Source organism: Dromiciops gliroides, chromosome 2, assembly GCF_019393635.1.
Source record: "Dromiciops gliroides isolate mDroGli1 chromosome 2, mDroGli1.pri, whole genome shotgun sequence".
Taxonomy (NCBI): domain Eukaryota; kingdom Metazoa; phylum Chordata; class Mammalia; order Microbiotheria; family Microbiotheriidae; genus Dromiciops; species Dromiciops gliroides.
Window position 1 is genome coordinate 310,795,152 of NC_057862.1, and position 12,376 is coordinate 310,807,527.

Genomic DNA, 12,376 nt, shown 5'->3' on the forward strand with positions numbered 1-12,376 from the left:
GGCGCTTCTTTTTTCCAACTGACCATACAAAATCAAGGAAGGCTTCCTAGAGGAGACGGAATTGGGCTTGAAAATTTAAGTTGGAATTAAGGAGGCAAAGAGGGTATCTGAGGGAAGTACCTATAACATTTTTCTCCCCTTATACCCAAGAATCGATAGTAAGGACTCTGACACTGGGGACCAGCCTCCTCCTCTGCAACTTCAAACGCCTGTCATTTGCATGACCACGCCCACAGTTCGCCCAGATGGTAGCTGAGCCGCTCTGGCCCCATCAGATCAAGGCCCTTCTTCCCACCGCCTCTCTATGATGTCGATGACACTACTTTCTCTAGTCTCTTCGGCAACCCCTCCTCTCTGCGAGTGTCCTCCTCTCAGCAGAAAGGAAGGAGGTGGAGAGAGAATGATACCTGGGGAACGAAACTAAGGCTGAGGCCTCCTAGTCCTTGCCTCGGTTCACCTCCGGGACAGGCCTGCTGCCCTCCCACTCTTCCCTTCCTCTCTGTGAAGCCCTTCCTTCCGGTTGGGCTCCGGCTCTGATTGGCCGGCAGCGACACTTCCGGCTGTTCTCCCTTCCTGAGAGCTGTCGCGATTATGCAGTTTTTTCCGCGTATCAGCCGTATTTTCTCCGGACCGCGCTTTGTAGCTGTGACAATATGTGGCGATTCCCTAGGATGCTGGGCCGAGGTGAGGGGACTCCAAGCAGAGGCAGGGAGCTTATCTCCTCCAATAACGGACGGCAGAGTTAGAGCGGAAAACGTGGCGAAAGGCCGAGTGGGGCCAACCCGGGGTGGGCGGGGCCTTGGTGAAGGGGCGGGGATAGCTACGGGGGTGGAGTTGAGCATTTACTTTTGTGACCTTGGGCAAGTCACTTCACCTTTTTCCAATCGGGTTTTCTCATATGTAAAATGGACATAATACTTGCACTGCTTCCCTCACAAGGCCGTTTTGTAAACTTTAAACACGCTGCGATATGATCATTATTAGGTGCGCGTAATCAATCATCAGTCAACCAAATGAGATAATATTTGCAAAATATCCATGATGGATGGGAAGCTCTTAATAATTAAATTTTGATTTTACAGTTTAGTGGTCTTAACCAATCAAACTATGGGATTTGGGGGAGGGGAGCAGGAAGAGATACTTTATATAGCTAGATGAAATAACAACCAAATAAATGCTTATTGCCTTTCTCCTCATCAGATGGGGGAAGCCATAGAGGAAGAGGCCAGAGCCAAGGTCAGGACCTATGTGCCAAGGACGACAAGATGGAGGGAGGCTAGGTCTAGGAAAGAAAGCTATCCAGGAGAATCACTGAGAGAGCGAGCCCTAGAGGTTTGGGTCACTTTTCCTAGCTGTGTTAGGGCACCTCTGTTGCTGCCCTTCCCTTGTATGATTCAAGAGCCAGGGATCAATGGAAACAGGGATTATCCTCAACATTTGAGTTGCTGACTGTCCACATCTCCCTCTTCTTAGCCCTACAGCACCTGCCTAGGCACAGCCTTGGTGGGGTGACTCCTGCAGCTTCCAGCCAGGATGAGCCACCAATCACTTGGCCACCACAGTCCATCCCTGTGCCCAACCGTAATAGGCAAGTATAAGAGCTATTCCCAAGGAACCTACCACACACACACACACACACACACACACACACACACCCCAGCCTTCCCCAAGACCCTATTGTCACCTATTTAACAGACTTTGATGACTTCTTTTAATTTCTATTTAGGCATGAGTCCCATACTCTGGGTGTGGGTAGTGGCCCAAAGTACCAAGGTTGGAAGAATGCATTCCAGTGGATTTCAAGCCGCCTGTCCAGTCATAGAATGTGGGATGCTGTCTCATGGGTATGCCTTCCCTGCATCTGTCCAGGGTTTATCTATAGTCTAAGTTTTGAAAGATGAGGTGATGAAGTCATCATAGTAAACATAGTAATTTGTCACCTGGATCAAATAAGCTAAGGTATGTAAAGCACTTGGCAAACCTTAAAGCACTTCATCATGTGAATAATTATTAGAATAAATGTAGATAGCCCATGATTTGGGAGGAGGGAGCAGCAGTAATCTTTGAAAAAGTTGTTAACGTGACTCATCAACATCTTATATCTCAGTTTACTTTTACTCTTATTTTCTTTTAATCCTTTCTTTTTACTTTATCCTCATCTTCCTCTTTCAGTTTTCTTTCATTTTCTTTGGTAGCCCTGCCAGTGGTCCCTGTGAACACTCGTTCAACCCTGCTCAACTTAAAGAAGGGGCTAACTTAATATAGCTCTCCAGTGATTTCCTCTGGGTGAAATCCTCCTCTTCCTCAAGTTAGTTGTTAACTAACAACTAACCCTAACCCTGCAGTTTGTTACTGTACAGTGCCTGACACTTAATTGGCACTTAATATTTTCAGATTGATTGGCTTAGGTGCTAGACATACCAAGAAGTTTGCAAAATCCCATCCCCAAGGGACTTAGAGTCTAGTTTGGGAAACCAACCTTAAACATAAAAAGGTAGTGTATTCTAATTGGTACAAACCAGTACTGTAAGAATTCTTCCCCTGTCAGAAAAAGAAAAAGTTTAAGACAATGACTCTGTTCTCCCTTGTAACCTGACAGTGCCTAGCATAGAGCCCAGTGCTGGTAGGGCCTTAATAAACATGTGTTGATTTCAAGATTTTATGTCTAATGAAGTTAAAAAGGTTGTCTGAATAGAATCATTGCCCTCTAAGGTCTGTGTCAGCAATATGGAATGAATTAGGCCCATGTGCAGAAAACATATCCTTCAGCTAGAGATAAGAGAAGTCTCCTCACTTCATAGGCAGTAACAGAGAAGAAAGGCATGTCAGCTGATATTTGGACCTAATCTTAAGCCAAGGCACATCCTTTCCCATTCCATCTACGTCTTCAGTTAAGCAGGGTTAGCACTATGCTCAGGGTTACTTAACAAGCCAACATTGTAACCGGCACCGGAACCCTAATACAAAGCCCAGCGCTTTGTTCACTAATCAAAGCAATCAAAGATTGTAAGCAAACAAGGAAAAGTCAAGGAACCAGAGTAGCCTTGTCATTTCCCTCCGTTTAAAAAAAAAAAATTGTCTCAATGACAGTTGAGTCACATCTACCAGGTAAAGATATTTGTGAAGAAATCATCCTCCCAGATTGGGTGAAATGAGGGTTGTCCTAACAGGAAATCCCTCTCTGTCACAGTAACCTAGATGATAGTGGGGCCACTTCTTTCCTCTTATTGCTCGTACCCAGCTGGGTTTCTGACAGGTTTGTTTTTTCTTTCTCAGGGAACCCTGGCTGTTCTGGCCCTGCAACTGGCCAGGCAAATCCAATTTCAGGCATCGTTACCTGGTTTCCAGAGACAAGAACAGTGTTCTTGGCACAGTCACCTGGACCAGCTCCGTTTCTCCCCTTTGCTGTGCCAAGACTTATGTAAGTTATCTCTGGGCCAGGCAGAAGGAGTGGTTCTGGAGTTCCTCTTGGCCAGGATATAGCTATGGGACACACCCCAGGAAAAGAGCCATCAGCTCTTCCTCATTAGGGGGTCAGAAATGAGGTCAGAGGAAAGTGAATGTGGTAAAGTTATATCCATCCAGGGTATAGGACAGTTCCACCCTTGAAAGTCCTTCTATCTCACTCAGCCAAGAGAGGGAGCTGAACAGAGGATCCTGAAGACCTTTGTTTTGTTGTCATCGTTGATTTAAAAGATTTCTTTATATTAAATTTTTTTTTCAGTCATCAAGCATTTATTTTTTTCTACCTCCTCCCTCACTCCCTCCCCCCCCAAAAGAAAACAAAATCCCCATAACAAAGACATAGTCCAGCAAAATAAATTCCCACATTGGCCATGTATCTCATTCTGCATATTAGCCTATCACTTTCCTGTCACAAGGTGAACAGCATTCTTAGCCACTGCTTCTCAATAGACTATTAGGTTCCCTAGGTCAGGAACAGAAATCAGCCCTTTTCTTTTCCTGCCATTTCAATCCTCAGCCAGTGGTCCCTGTACCTTAAGGAGTATCCCATACAATCAAATTATAGGTAGGCAAATAATTTGAATCATCTCCTGGAATTTGTTGTAATGAGATCTGACTTGCAGTTGAAATGATAAGGGATGAGTGCCCTGAAGGAACAGGTGTATAAGAAAAACCAAGGGTTCCATCCAGTGTTTTAGGCAAGAAGTAGGTACAATGGTTCACCCTGTCTCCTTTCCCCTCCACCCCCCATTTTATCCTACTTCCTGAATATATCTCTTCCTAAAGGCCCAGCATGAACAGAGGAAGTAGGAAGCCCCCTAACCCACAACCTTCTATCCAGGGTTCTCTCCCCTTTCCCTACCTAGCTGGACATTGAAGCCTTTCCCATCCCCTCCCCTTAGAGAGGAAGTCTATAATCCCCACTGCACTTCAGCCCTCCAGCCCACTCCTTGCATCCCAGTGGTGGTCGCCTTGGTTTCTTCATACCCCACCTCACTTTGTCAGACAAATAGCCACTCATGCTGCTTGGATAAGTGGCAGAGTCACCAACTACAATCACTTATAGGTGGAGGGCCACTATTGGATCTTAGTAACATCTGACCTCCCACTACACCCTGAGGTCTACTAGACCTTCCCATCTGCTCTGCCACTATGTTTCTTAGACCCCAGACACTGCCATCAGACCTGCCAGTACACCCTAAAGACCCCCAGACTTGACTGTTTACCATATAGCTCACCCCTTCCATCCACCTTGTAACAAAACACTCATATATGTATTGTCTCTCCTAATTAGAATTTGAGCTCCTTGAGAAGAGCAATTGGCTCTTTTCTGTTTCTATCCCTAATGCTTTGCATACAGTAAGCTTTTAATAAGTATTTTTTCATTCAGAGGGAGCCTTTGGGAGATATTCACAGACAATTTTTTTTTCCACAGACAATAATTTTAAGATGAGGAGTTGGAAAGTGAGGAAAAGGAGGGAAATGGTAGGCTCTAAAAACTATAGACTAGTCAGTTTGACATCCATCTTTAGCAAAATTCTAGAACAGTTTGTGAGCATTTAAAAATCAAAGAGGGAGCAGCTAGGTGGCGCAGTGGATAAAGCACCAGCCCTGGATTCAGGAGTACCTGAGTTCAAATCTGGCCTTAGACACTTTACACTTACTAGCTGTGTGACCCTGGGCAAGTCACTTAACCCCCATTGCCCCACCAAAAAAAAAAAAAAAATCAAAGAAATAATCATCATGTCAGTCAGTATAGGTTCACCAAAAAAAAAGTCATGCTAAACTAACCTGATTTTTTTTATTTCATAAGTTTGCTAAACAGGGGGGATGCCAAAAAACACTTTATCTTTATTTCTTCAAGGCAAGCTGGCCTAACAAAGTCCCTCATAAGTTACCTTTTGGGGAAGCCTCAGAGAACTGTGAGCTAAGTATAGCTGGGTGGATTCAGATCATTGAACAGTTGTACCTGAAGAATATTTATTAAGGGACATATGTTTTTCTGCATGGTAGGGGGAAAGGGTTCTCTGTTGTTGTGAAAGAGGAAATGGACTTACTTGATAGGACTCAAGTGTAGAAGTAATATCGGATACAAGTTATAGACAGAAAAATTTAGGCTCAGTATTAGGAAGTGTTCTAACAGCTATCCAGCAGTGAGTGTTCAGCTGTTCTGACATACCTTCAGGAAGGATTCCTACATTGGGAAGACAGTTTGCACAAATAGCCTCTAAGACCCCTTCCAATGGTGATTCCTTAGGAGACAGAAAAGGAGTGGCCAGAGGTAGGAAGTGCCAGGAGAGTCCAAGCATCATAGGGTCATAAGAATGCAGGTTTCAGTTCTGTCCAAGCGTCCTTAAAACACAACAGGAGGCTGCAATCCAGCCCTGGGCACGACGTTACACACAGTTTGTCCCTTACCACTTTCTCCCCGGCATTTTCTAGGGTTAAAGAAAAACATTCTCCCGACGAATAATCCCTCAGCCTCTTGCCGCACTTGTCTTGAGGAGCCCACAGAAGAGCGGAAAGGACCCGAACCCCAGCCCGAGAACCTTGCTTCCCGTAGCACCTCAAGCACAGCCAGACTCAGGGGTCAGTTTGAAGCAGGTAAAGAACTTAACTTTTGGAATCAGCCAGAGGAGCCAGAGGAGTTGCAAGGGTCAGGAAAGTCTGCACCAGTGAACATTTGCTGCCAAGCACCCCAGGCATCCCTTTGGAACTGCATGTTTCCTGGGCTCTGGGAAACAGGGTGGATCAGAGAGCTGGGTTACTCGGAGAGCAGGAGAGATCAGGTCTTGTTCCCTCTGCTCTATAGCTATGTGTCTCCGATATTTCCCCAGAACCTGTTGGCATTGCTTTCTTGGATACTACTGGAGCAAGCCAGCATCACACCACCAGCGAGAAACTAGTGTTGGTGAGACATCGCCACTCAGAGGCTTCTGTTTGTGCCCTGAACAGGGAATTGGGGCATCGCGAGGGGCTGGGGAGGGCTCTATCTTCATTGGCCTAAACTGACCCTTCTGGCTATTTGTTACACAGGAACAGAAGGAAACAGAACCTCTTTCCTTAGAGGAAGTCATGTTGTCCTTGCAGCAGCAACTCCAGCTCAGCGTTTCCATTGCCCTCAATTTCCTGGGTAACTGATTGCCACCTTGGGGTGAGGTGGGGGTGTTGAAAAAGGGAGAGGTCACAAAGGTAAACTACCTAGAACCTCCAGAAGTACTCAGAGAGCCTGGGCCCACACCTAGAACATCCAGGTTGGCACACCCTGCCCTTCCATCTAAAGTGACTGGACTTGGGTCGCAGCCTCAGAGCCCTAGGAAACCAGGGGGCCATCCTGCTGATTGCTGTGCTCAATTCATAGATGAGGCATTAGGCCAGAGGCTGCCTCCTCCTTCCTGTCTTGTCCCCTTCTCCCTCCATTGCCTGCTCTGTGCCTGGAAGGGTGGGCTTTTATCAATTCTGCCCAAAGAACTTAGTTAGATGGTGGCTGGAGTGAAATTGGTGCTTGGATTGAATCTGGCTTTTGCCTCATCACCTTTTGAGTGATTTGAGCAGAGCAGTGTAATATGAAACTGTTAAGTAACAGTGGCAGGCATATGATTAAGTGCCAAAAGCAGTGGCACAGACAGAAAAGACTAGGAATTCAGAGGAAGGAAAGGTTATCTTGGGTGGAAATTGTTTAGAGAAGTTGAGACTTGAGCAGAGGCCCCCATGGCTGAAGAAGAAAGGAAAAGCATCTCCAGCATTCAGCAGCATGAACAAGGGTTTGGTATTTGGAATGAGTATGGTCTGGTCTTTCTCTGTTTTCTCTTATACTTTTAGGATCAGGAGTAAGGAAGGGGCCTCTTACCAGGCAATTTGTGCTCTGGGTCCATGGGGCCTTTGGCAAATGCTGCAGGACTTTCACAGCATCTCCTTGACCCTGTGATCTCTTACAGGTATGGAAAATATGAGAAGTGGCCATTGTGAAGCAGCATACTCCTACTTCCAGAAGGCTGCAGACCGAGGCTATAGCAAAGCTCAGTTCAATGTGGGCCTGTGTCATGAGCATGGAAAAGGAACCCAGAAAGACCTCAGCAAGGTGAGTGAAGCCTTCCTATCCATCCCCACTCTTCCTCTGTGCCAGACTGCTCAGAGGGATCAGAGCTGGGGGGAAAGGTCGGACCTCACACTATGGGGAACAGCCCCGGCCCAGCTGGGAATTGAGAATGGCCCGAGGAGAGTCTCTCACCCAGGAACAGGGGAGCCTTCCAGGGAAAAAACTGAACGTGGTGCCTGTCCATTTGTGCCAGGCAGTTTTTTATTACCAGCTTGCTGCCCAGAAGGGCCACCAAATGGCTCAGTACCGCTATGCCAGGTCCCTGCTGGGAGACCAGGCCCCAACAAACGAAGCCGATAAGCAGAGAGCAGTGGCCATGCTGAAGCAAGCAGCTGATGCCGGCCTGAGAGAGGTGAGTCTCCTGTTCGAAGGTGGGGGGTGGTGGGGGCGAGCGTGGCAGGCTCTGAGACCTCCCTTGTCCTGCTCTGCCTTAGGCGCAAGCCTATCTGGGGGTGCTGTTTACCAAAGAGGCGTTCCAGGATGAACGAAAAGCTGTGAAATACCTTTGGCTTGCAGCCAGTAATGGGGTAAGCGAGGAGTGATACAAGAGCCTGGGCTGAGTCCTCTGGAACTCTGGGAGGGCAGGAGGAGGAAGGGCAAGGGGGAGTAGCTCAGTTACTAGCCGTGGGAAAGAGAGCTGTTAGGCAGGACCGAGCTTCAGTGACGTTCAGTGAATCAGCTCATCCTGCCTTTTCTTCCTCTGTTTCCTGGTCAGCACCCAGGCAGCTTTGCTCTGCATTCCTGGGCAAGAGAATTTTTTTTTCAGTTCCATTTTGTGCAGGCATCTTAGGTTATTGACCAGCATCTCCTTCAGCTCCTCTCTTTGCTCTCCAAGAACCTTACAAAACCTTCTCTGGGTTGAAATGGACCTGAATTTTAATGTGCTTGGCAAGTATGAGGAGGCTGTTTGGCGGTGGAAGTTAGGAAGGAGCACCCAGAAGAAGGACTGACAGGGAGCTGTTTGTCACCTCAGCCAATTACAGTGCAGTAAGAGCCTCTTGTGTAACCATGGCAGCAGTACCCAAGGCTAGGGCTCTCCTAACAGGCCCTTGGTACCAGTCCAGGCATCTATTCTATGATATAACAGAGTCTCAGGGGACATTATTTGACTCAGAAAATATTTAAAACAAGCCTCACGTATTTATTGTGTGGTTAGAAGATAAAATGGGGTTTTGTGAGCACTTTGTTCTTTCATCTGGACTCGTGAATTCCTTGGTTAGGAAAGTCCCAATAAGGAAGCTTCCTCTCCCAATATCAATATTCATCTGTCCTGTAACTTGAGAATAGTCACAGAGAATTGCCTGGGGTCCACAGGAGGGTAAGTGTAATAGTATGTTGGAGGCTTAATGAGCAGGCACCCTTGATCACACAGCCTGTATAGGTCCGAGGTAGGACTTGAACTCCCATGCTTCAATACTCTGCACTGCCTCTCAGGTGCTCACCACACATATTATAAAACAGACCAAGCTCCTGGCCTAAGTAGAAAGGAGGGGCAGCTACATGGTACAGTGGCTAGATTGCCAAACTTGGAGACAGGGAGACCTAAATTCAAATCCTGCTTCGGATACTTACTAGCCCTATAACCCGGGGCAAATGCTTTAACCACTCTTAGTGTCAGTTTCCTCATCCATAAAATGGGGATAATAATAGCACCACCTCGCAGGATTGTTAGGAAGATCAGACAAAATAGTCTATCTAAAGTGCTTTGGAAGCCTTAAAGGACCATATCGTGCTAGTTGTTATTTACTCATTAGGAGAGGGTTTTTTCAAACATGAATTCTTATAAAATTGGCCTCGGGCAAGGTTGTCGCAGCTTTAATTTCCACCATCCTAAGGATTTGCTCTTTACTCAGACTTCTTACCTGTGAGCCCCCAGCACCTCATATTCAGTGTTCAGAATATCTTTACACAAGGCTTTTAGAATATTCATGCCTGATCTGTGTGTGTTCAATTCATTCCCTCTCATAGTAAACATAGCTGGCTGGCTTTCTTCCCCAGATCCCCATGATCCAGGTTAGCTGCTTTATCCTTCATTCACTTCATCATTTACTTCTTTATTCAGTAAACATAGTTCCTGTTGAGGGATGTCCCACCCTCTCCAGGCATTCAGTACCTCTGTGGGTAACCTCTGGCTCTCTCTTCTTTGGGCTGGGCTGACTGATCTCAGATTCTCCTTGATAACCTCTGGTGTCTTTTGGTGGTCATGGTTCCTTGGTGTGTGTCAGTTTTGGGTCTTGGTTCTTGCTTTATACAACATGGGTGAACATTGCTGGCTCCCATACCCTTTGTTCTTTTCTGCTTTAACATGTCCTGCATCTGTCTTGCATGTGTGTGTATGTGTGGTTATTTTAGGATTCTCAGAGCAAGTACAACTTGGGGATTTGCTATGAAAAGGGCCTTGGAGTCCAGAAGAACCTAGGGGAGGCCATGAGATATTACCAACAATCAGCTGCTCTAGGGAATGAACCAGCTCAGAAGAGGCTGAAGCTGCTCTTCTCAGCAGAGCTGAAAGGTACAATTTACCCCAGCCCCTTGCATGTCTCACCCACAATTCCTTACAGGAACTGAGGCGGATCATTAGATCCAGCCCAAGTACCATGGTCAGAATGACAGATTTTTCCCTTTCCTGGGAAACAGTTATCCCTATGCATTAGCCCTGGTGATAGAGAAGCTAATGGCCACTGGTAGTTCCTTCTTTATGTCTTTTTTTTCTCAACTATTTTATTTTATACCCACACTTTGGTAGTATTGCAGATTTTCCATATGTAGCCACAGTTCATGTGATCTCCATAATTCCTATGAGGAATTATCCCATTTTTCACGCAAAGGAGTTTGTAGGTTGTATGCCTGTGGTGCTGTCACTTACCTAGTCAATGACAAGAGTTGGGAACTCTGCTCTTCTGACTCTGGTCCAGTAATCTTTCCACTGTACCACCCTGTGTTCCAGTCCATGGCGACAAGACCTGTTTGCTGTGTTAGGACTTACTTTTGTGTCCTGTATCTTCCTTCTTTGAATGCAGTGGAGAATTATGAAGTAGCATGTCATTAATGAGGCATCCTCCAAGTGTCAGGAGGATTTGGGTGGAATCCGTATTCTGAGGGAAACAAATCTGCCTTGTGTCCCTTAAGATCCCACACATAATGCAGCCAAATGTTGTAGTGGCTAGAACACTAGACTTGAAATCAGAAGACCCCAGTTTGACTCTTGCCTCAGATACTTACTAGTGGTATTACCGTGGACAAGGAGGTTGCACCTGGCTAAACCTCAGTTTCTTCATCTGTAAAATGAGGATGTTAGGGGGTGGCTAGGTGGCGCAGTGGATAAAAAGCACCGGCCCTGGATTCAGAAGTACTTGGGTTCAAATCTGGCCTCAGACAGTTGATACTAGCTGTGTGACCCTGGGCAAGTCATTTAACCCCCATTGCCCCACCAAAAAAAAAAATTTTTTTTTAAATGAGCATGTTGGATTTAGTAGCCTCTAAGGTCCTTTCTAGCCCCAAACTATGATGCTATCATCTTTTTTTGCAACTTTATAGTCTTAGAATATTGCCTATAGTACCAAGAGATTACACAACCATTATGTGTCAGAAGCGGGTCTTGAACCCAAAGTATTTCTGGTTCTGAGGCTCAATCTATTGCGTCACGCTGCCCCTCAAAACCCCCCCAAGCCCCAAGATCCTTTTCATTGAATGGTAGTTCTTATCTCTCTTCCTCACAGCTTTGGAGCACAATAATCCAACACTTAAAGTTTTGAGGTCCTTCTCTAGCCCTTCTGTCTGTACTTTGGATGCAGCCCTGAATGGGGCTAGCCACCTTCACCATGCTTGGAGCACAGGAAGCCTTGGACTCCTTGGCAGAAATGATCATCTGGGACCCAATCCTGTAACTTCTTGTGTGACAGAACCCCCAAGTCCACACCCTTTTGAGATGCATCTAGTAAAACTAGGATTTGGATAAGGTAAAAATATAGTTCTGGAGGAGTCTCGAAGAGAATAGACCTTGGGGTGGTTTGAGGGGATAGCAACGGGAAATGAAAATGCCCTTTTCCTCTTGTGAGGAAATTGTAATCGGGGATAGCATTCTTGGGTATGAGCTGTTTCAAAATTCATGACAGAGTTGGGAGTGATACCCACCAACTGTTTCAGAGCTTAGCAAAGTAATGTACCTAGAATCTTTGCCAATCCCAGAACAATAAGGATTCACTTCTCTTTGGCTTGTGTTTTTTGTTGGTTTGAAAGAGGATTTCCAATCAGAGCTGTACCCTGAATTTATCATCCATTTGGCCCCATGACAATCACTTCAGTCCCAAAGATGGAAACTGTGGGAATCCCTCACTGATGCTGGACATGGCCTTGAGCCCAAAGGGCTTGGTGCTGCCCACGCAGATCCTTCTGTGAAGACCTTGAAGAATCTCTTTATTTTTCCATGGAAAGTGGAGCTCAAGTGTGAGTCATGTGAGCAAGAGAGTGTGGTTTCCATAGCCTCACTTGGAATATTACATAATATTAAGATTTCTAATATTTAATAAAATCAGCCAATTAAAACCAAAACTAGGTTTTCTTATCATTTCATCCCCTTTGAATGTGAATGGGAGATGAATGGGGGCAGAAGAGAGAGGGCAGTCTAACCTTTAAAGCTCAGATCTTTCCATTAGATGGTTTAAAGTCACATGACTAGATATTGTTCCAGAGGGAATGCTTAGAAAGGAATACATCAAACCTTGTTCCATTGATTTCCTTATTTCTTGTTAATAGCCCAGATTAATGATTTTACTAAATAACTTGTCTTTTTAATGATATTCATCTGTGTTT

General features: G+C 45.7%; 1 protein-coding gene across 4 annotated transcripts; it reads left to right on the forward strand.

Annotated features, from left to right (window-relative positions):
* Nucleotides 1–220: 220 nt before the first annotated feature.
* Nucleotides 221–12,115, forward strand: DELE1 (DAP3 binding cell death enhancer 1). Of its 4 annotated transcripts, none has more exons than XM_043989054.1 (13): nt 224–684; nt 1,474–1,588; nt 1,727–1,844; nt 3,277–3,421; nt 5,908–6,069; nt 6,303–6,376; nt 6,502–6,598; nt 7,404–7,546; nt 7,776–7,916; nt 7,999–8,091; nt 9,917–10,076; nt 11,284–11,523; nt 11,804–12,115. In XM_043989054.1, the coding sequence occupies exons 1-12, from the start codon at nt 654–656 to the stop codon at nt 11,520–11,522; spliced, it is 1,518 nt and encodes a 505-aa protein (XP_043844989.1). In that variant the 5' UTR covers nt 224–653; the 3' UTR covers nt 11,523; nt 11,804–12,115. The 4 variants fall into 4 exon arrangements, with proteins under 4 accessions (XP_043844990.1, XP_043844989.1, XP_043844988.1 ...); XM_043989053.1 differs by having other exon boundaries at nt 227–684; nt 7,758–7,916; nt 11,795–12,115; XM_043989052.1 differs by having other exon boundaries at nt 229–684; nt 7,758–7,916.
* The last annotated feature ends 261 nt before the right edge of the window (nt 12,116–12,376 follow it).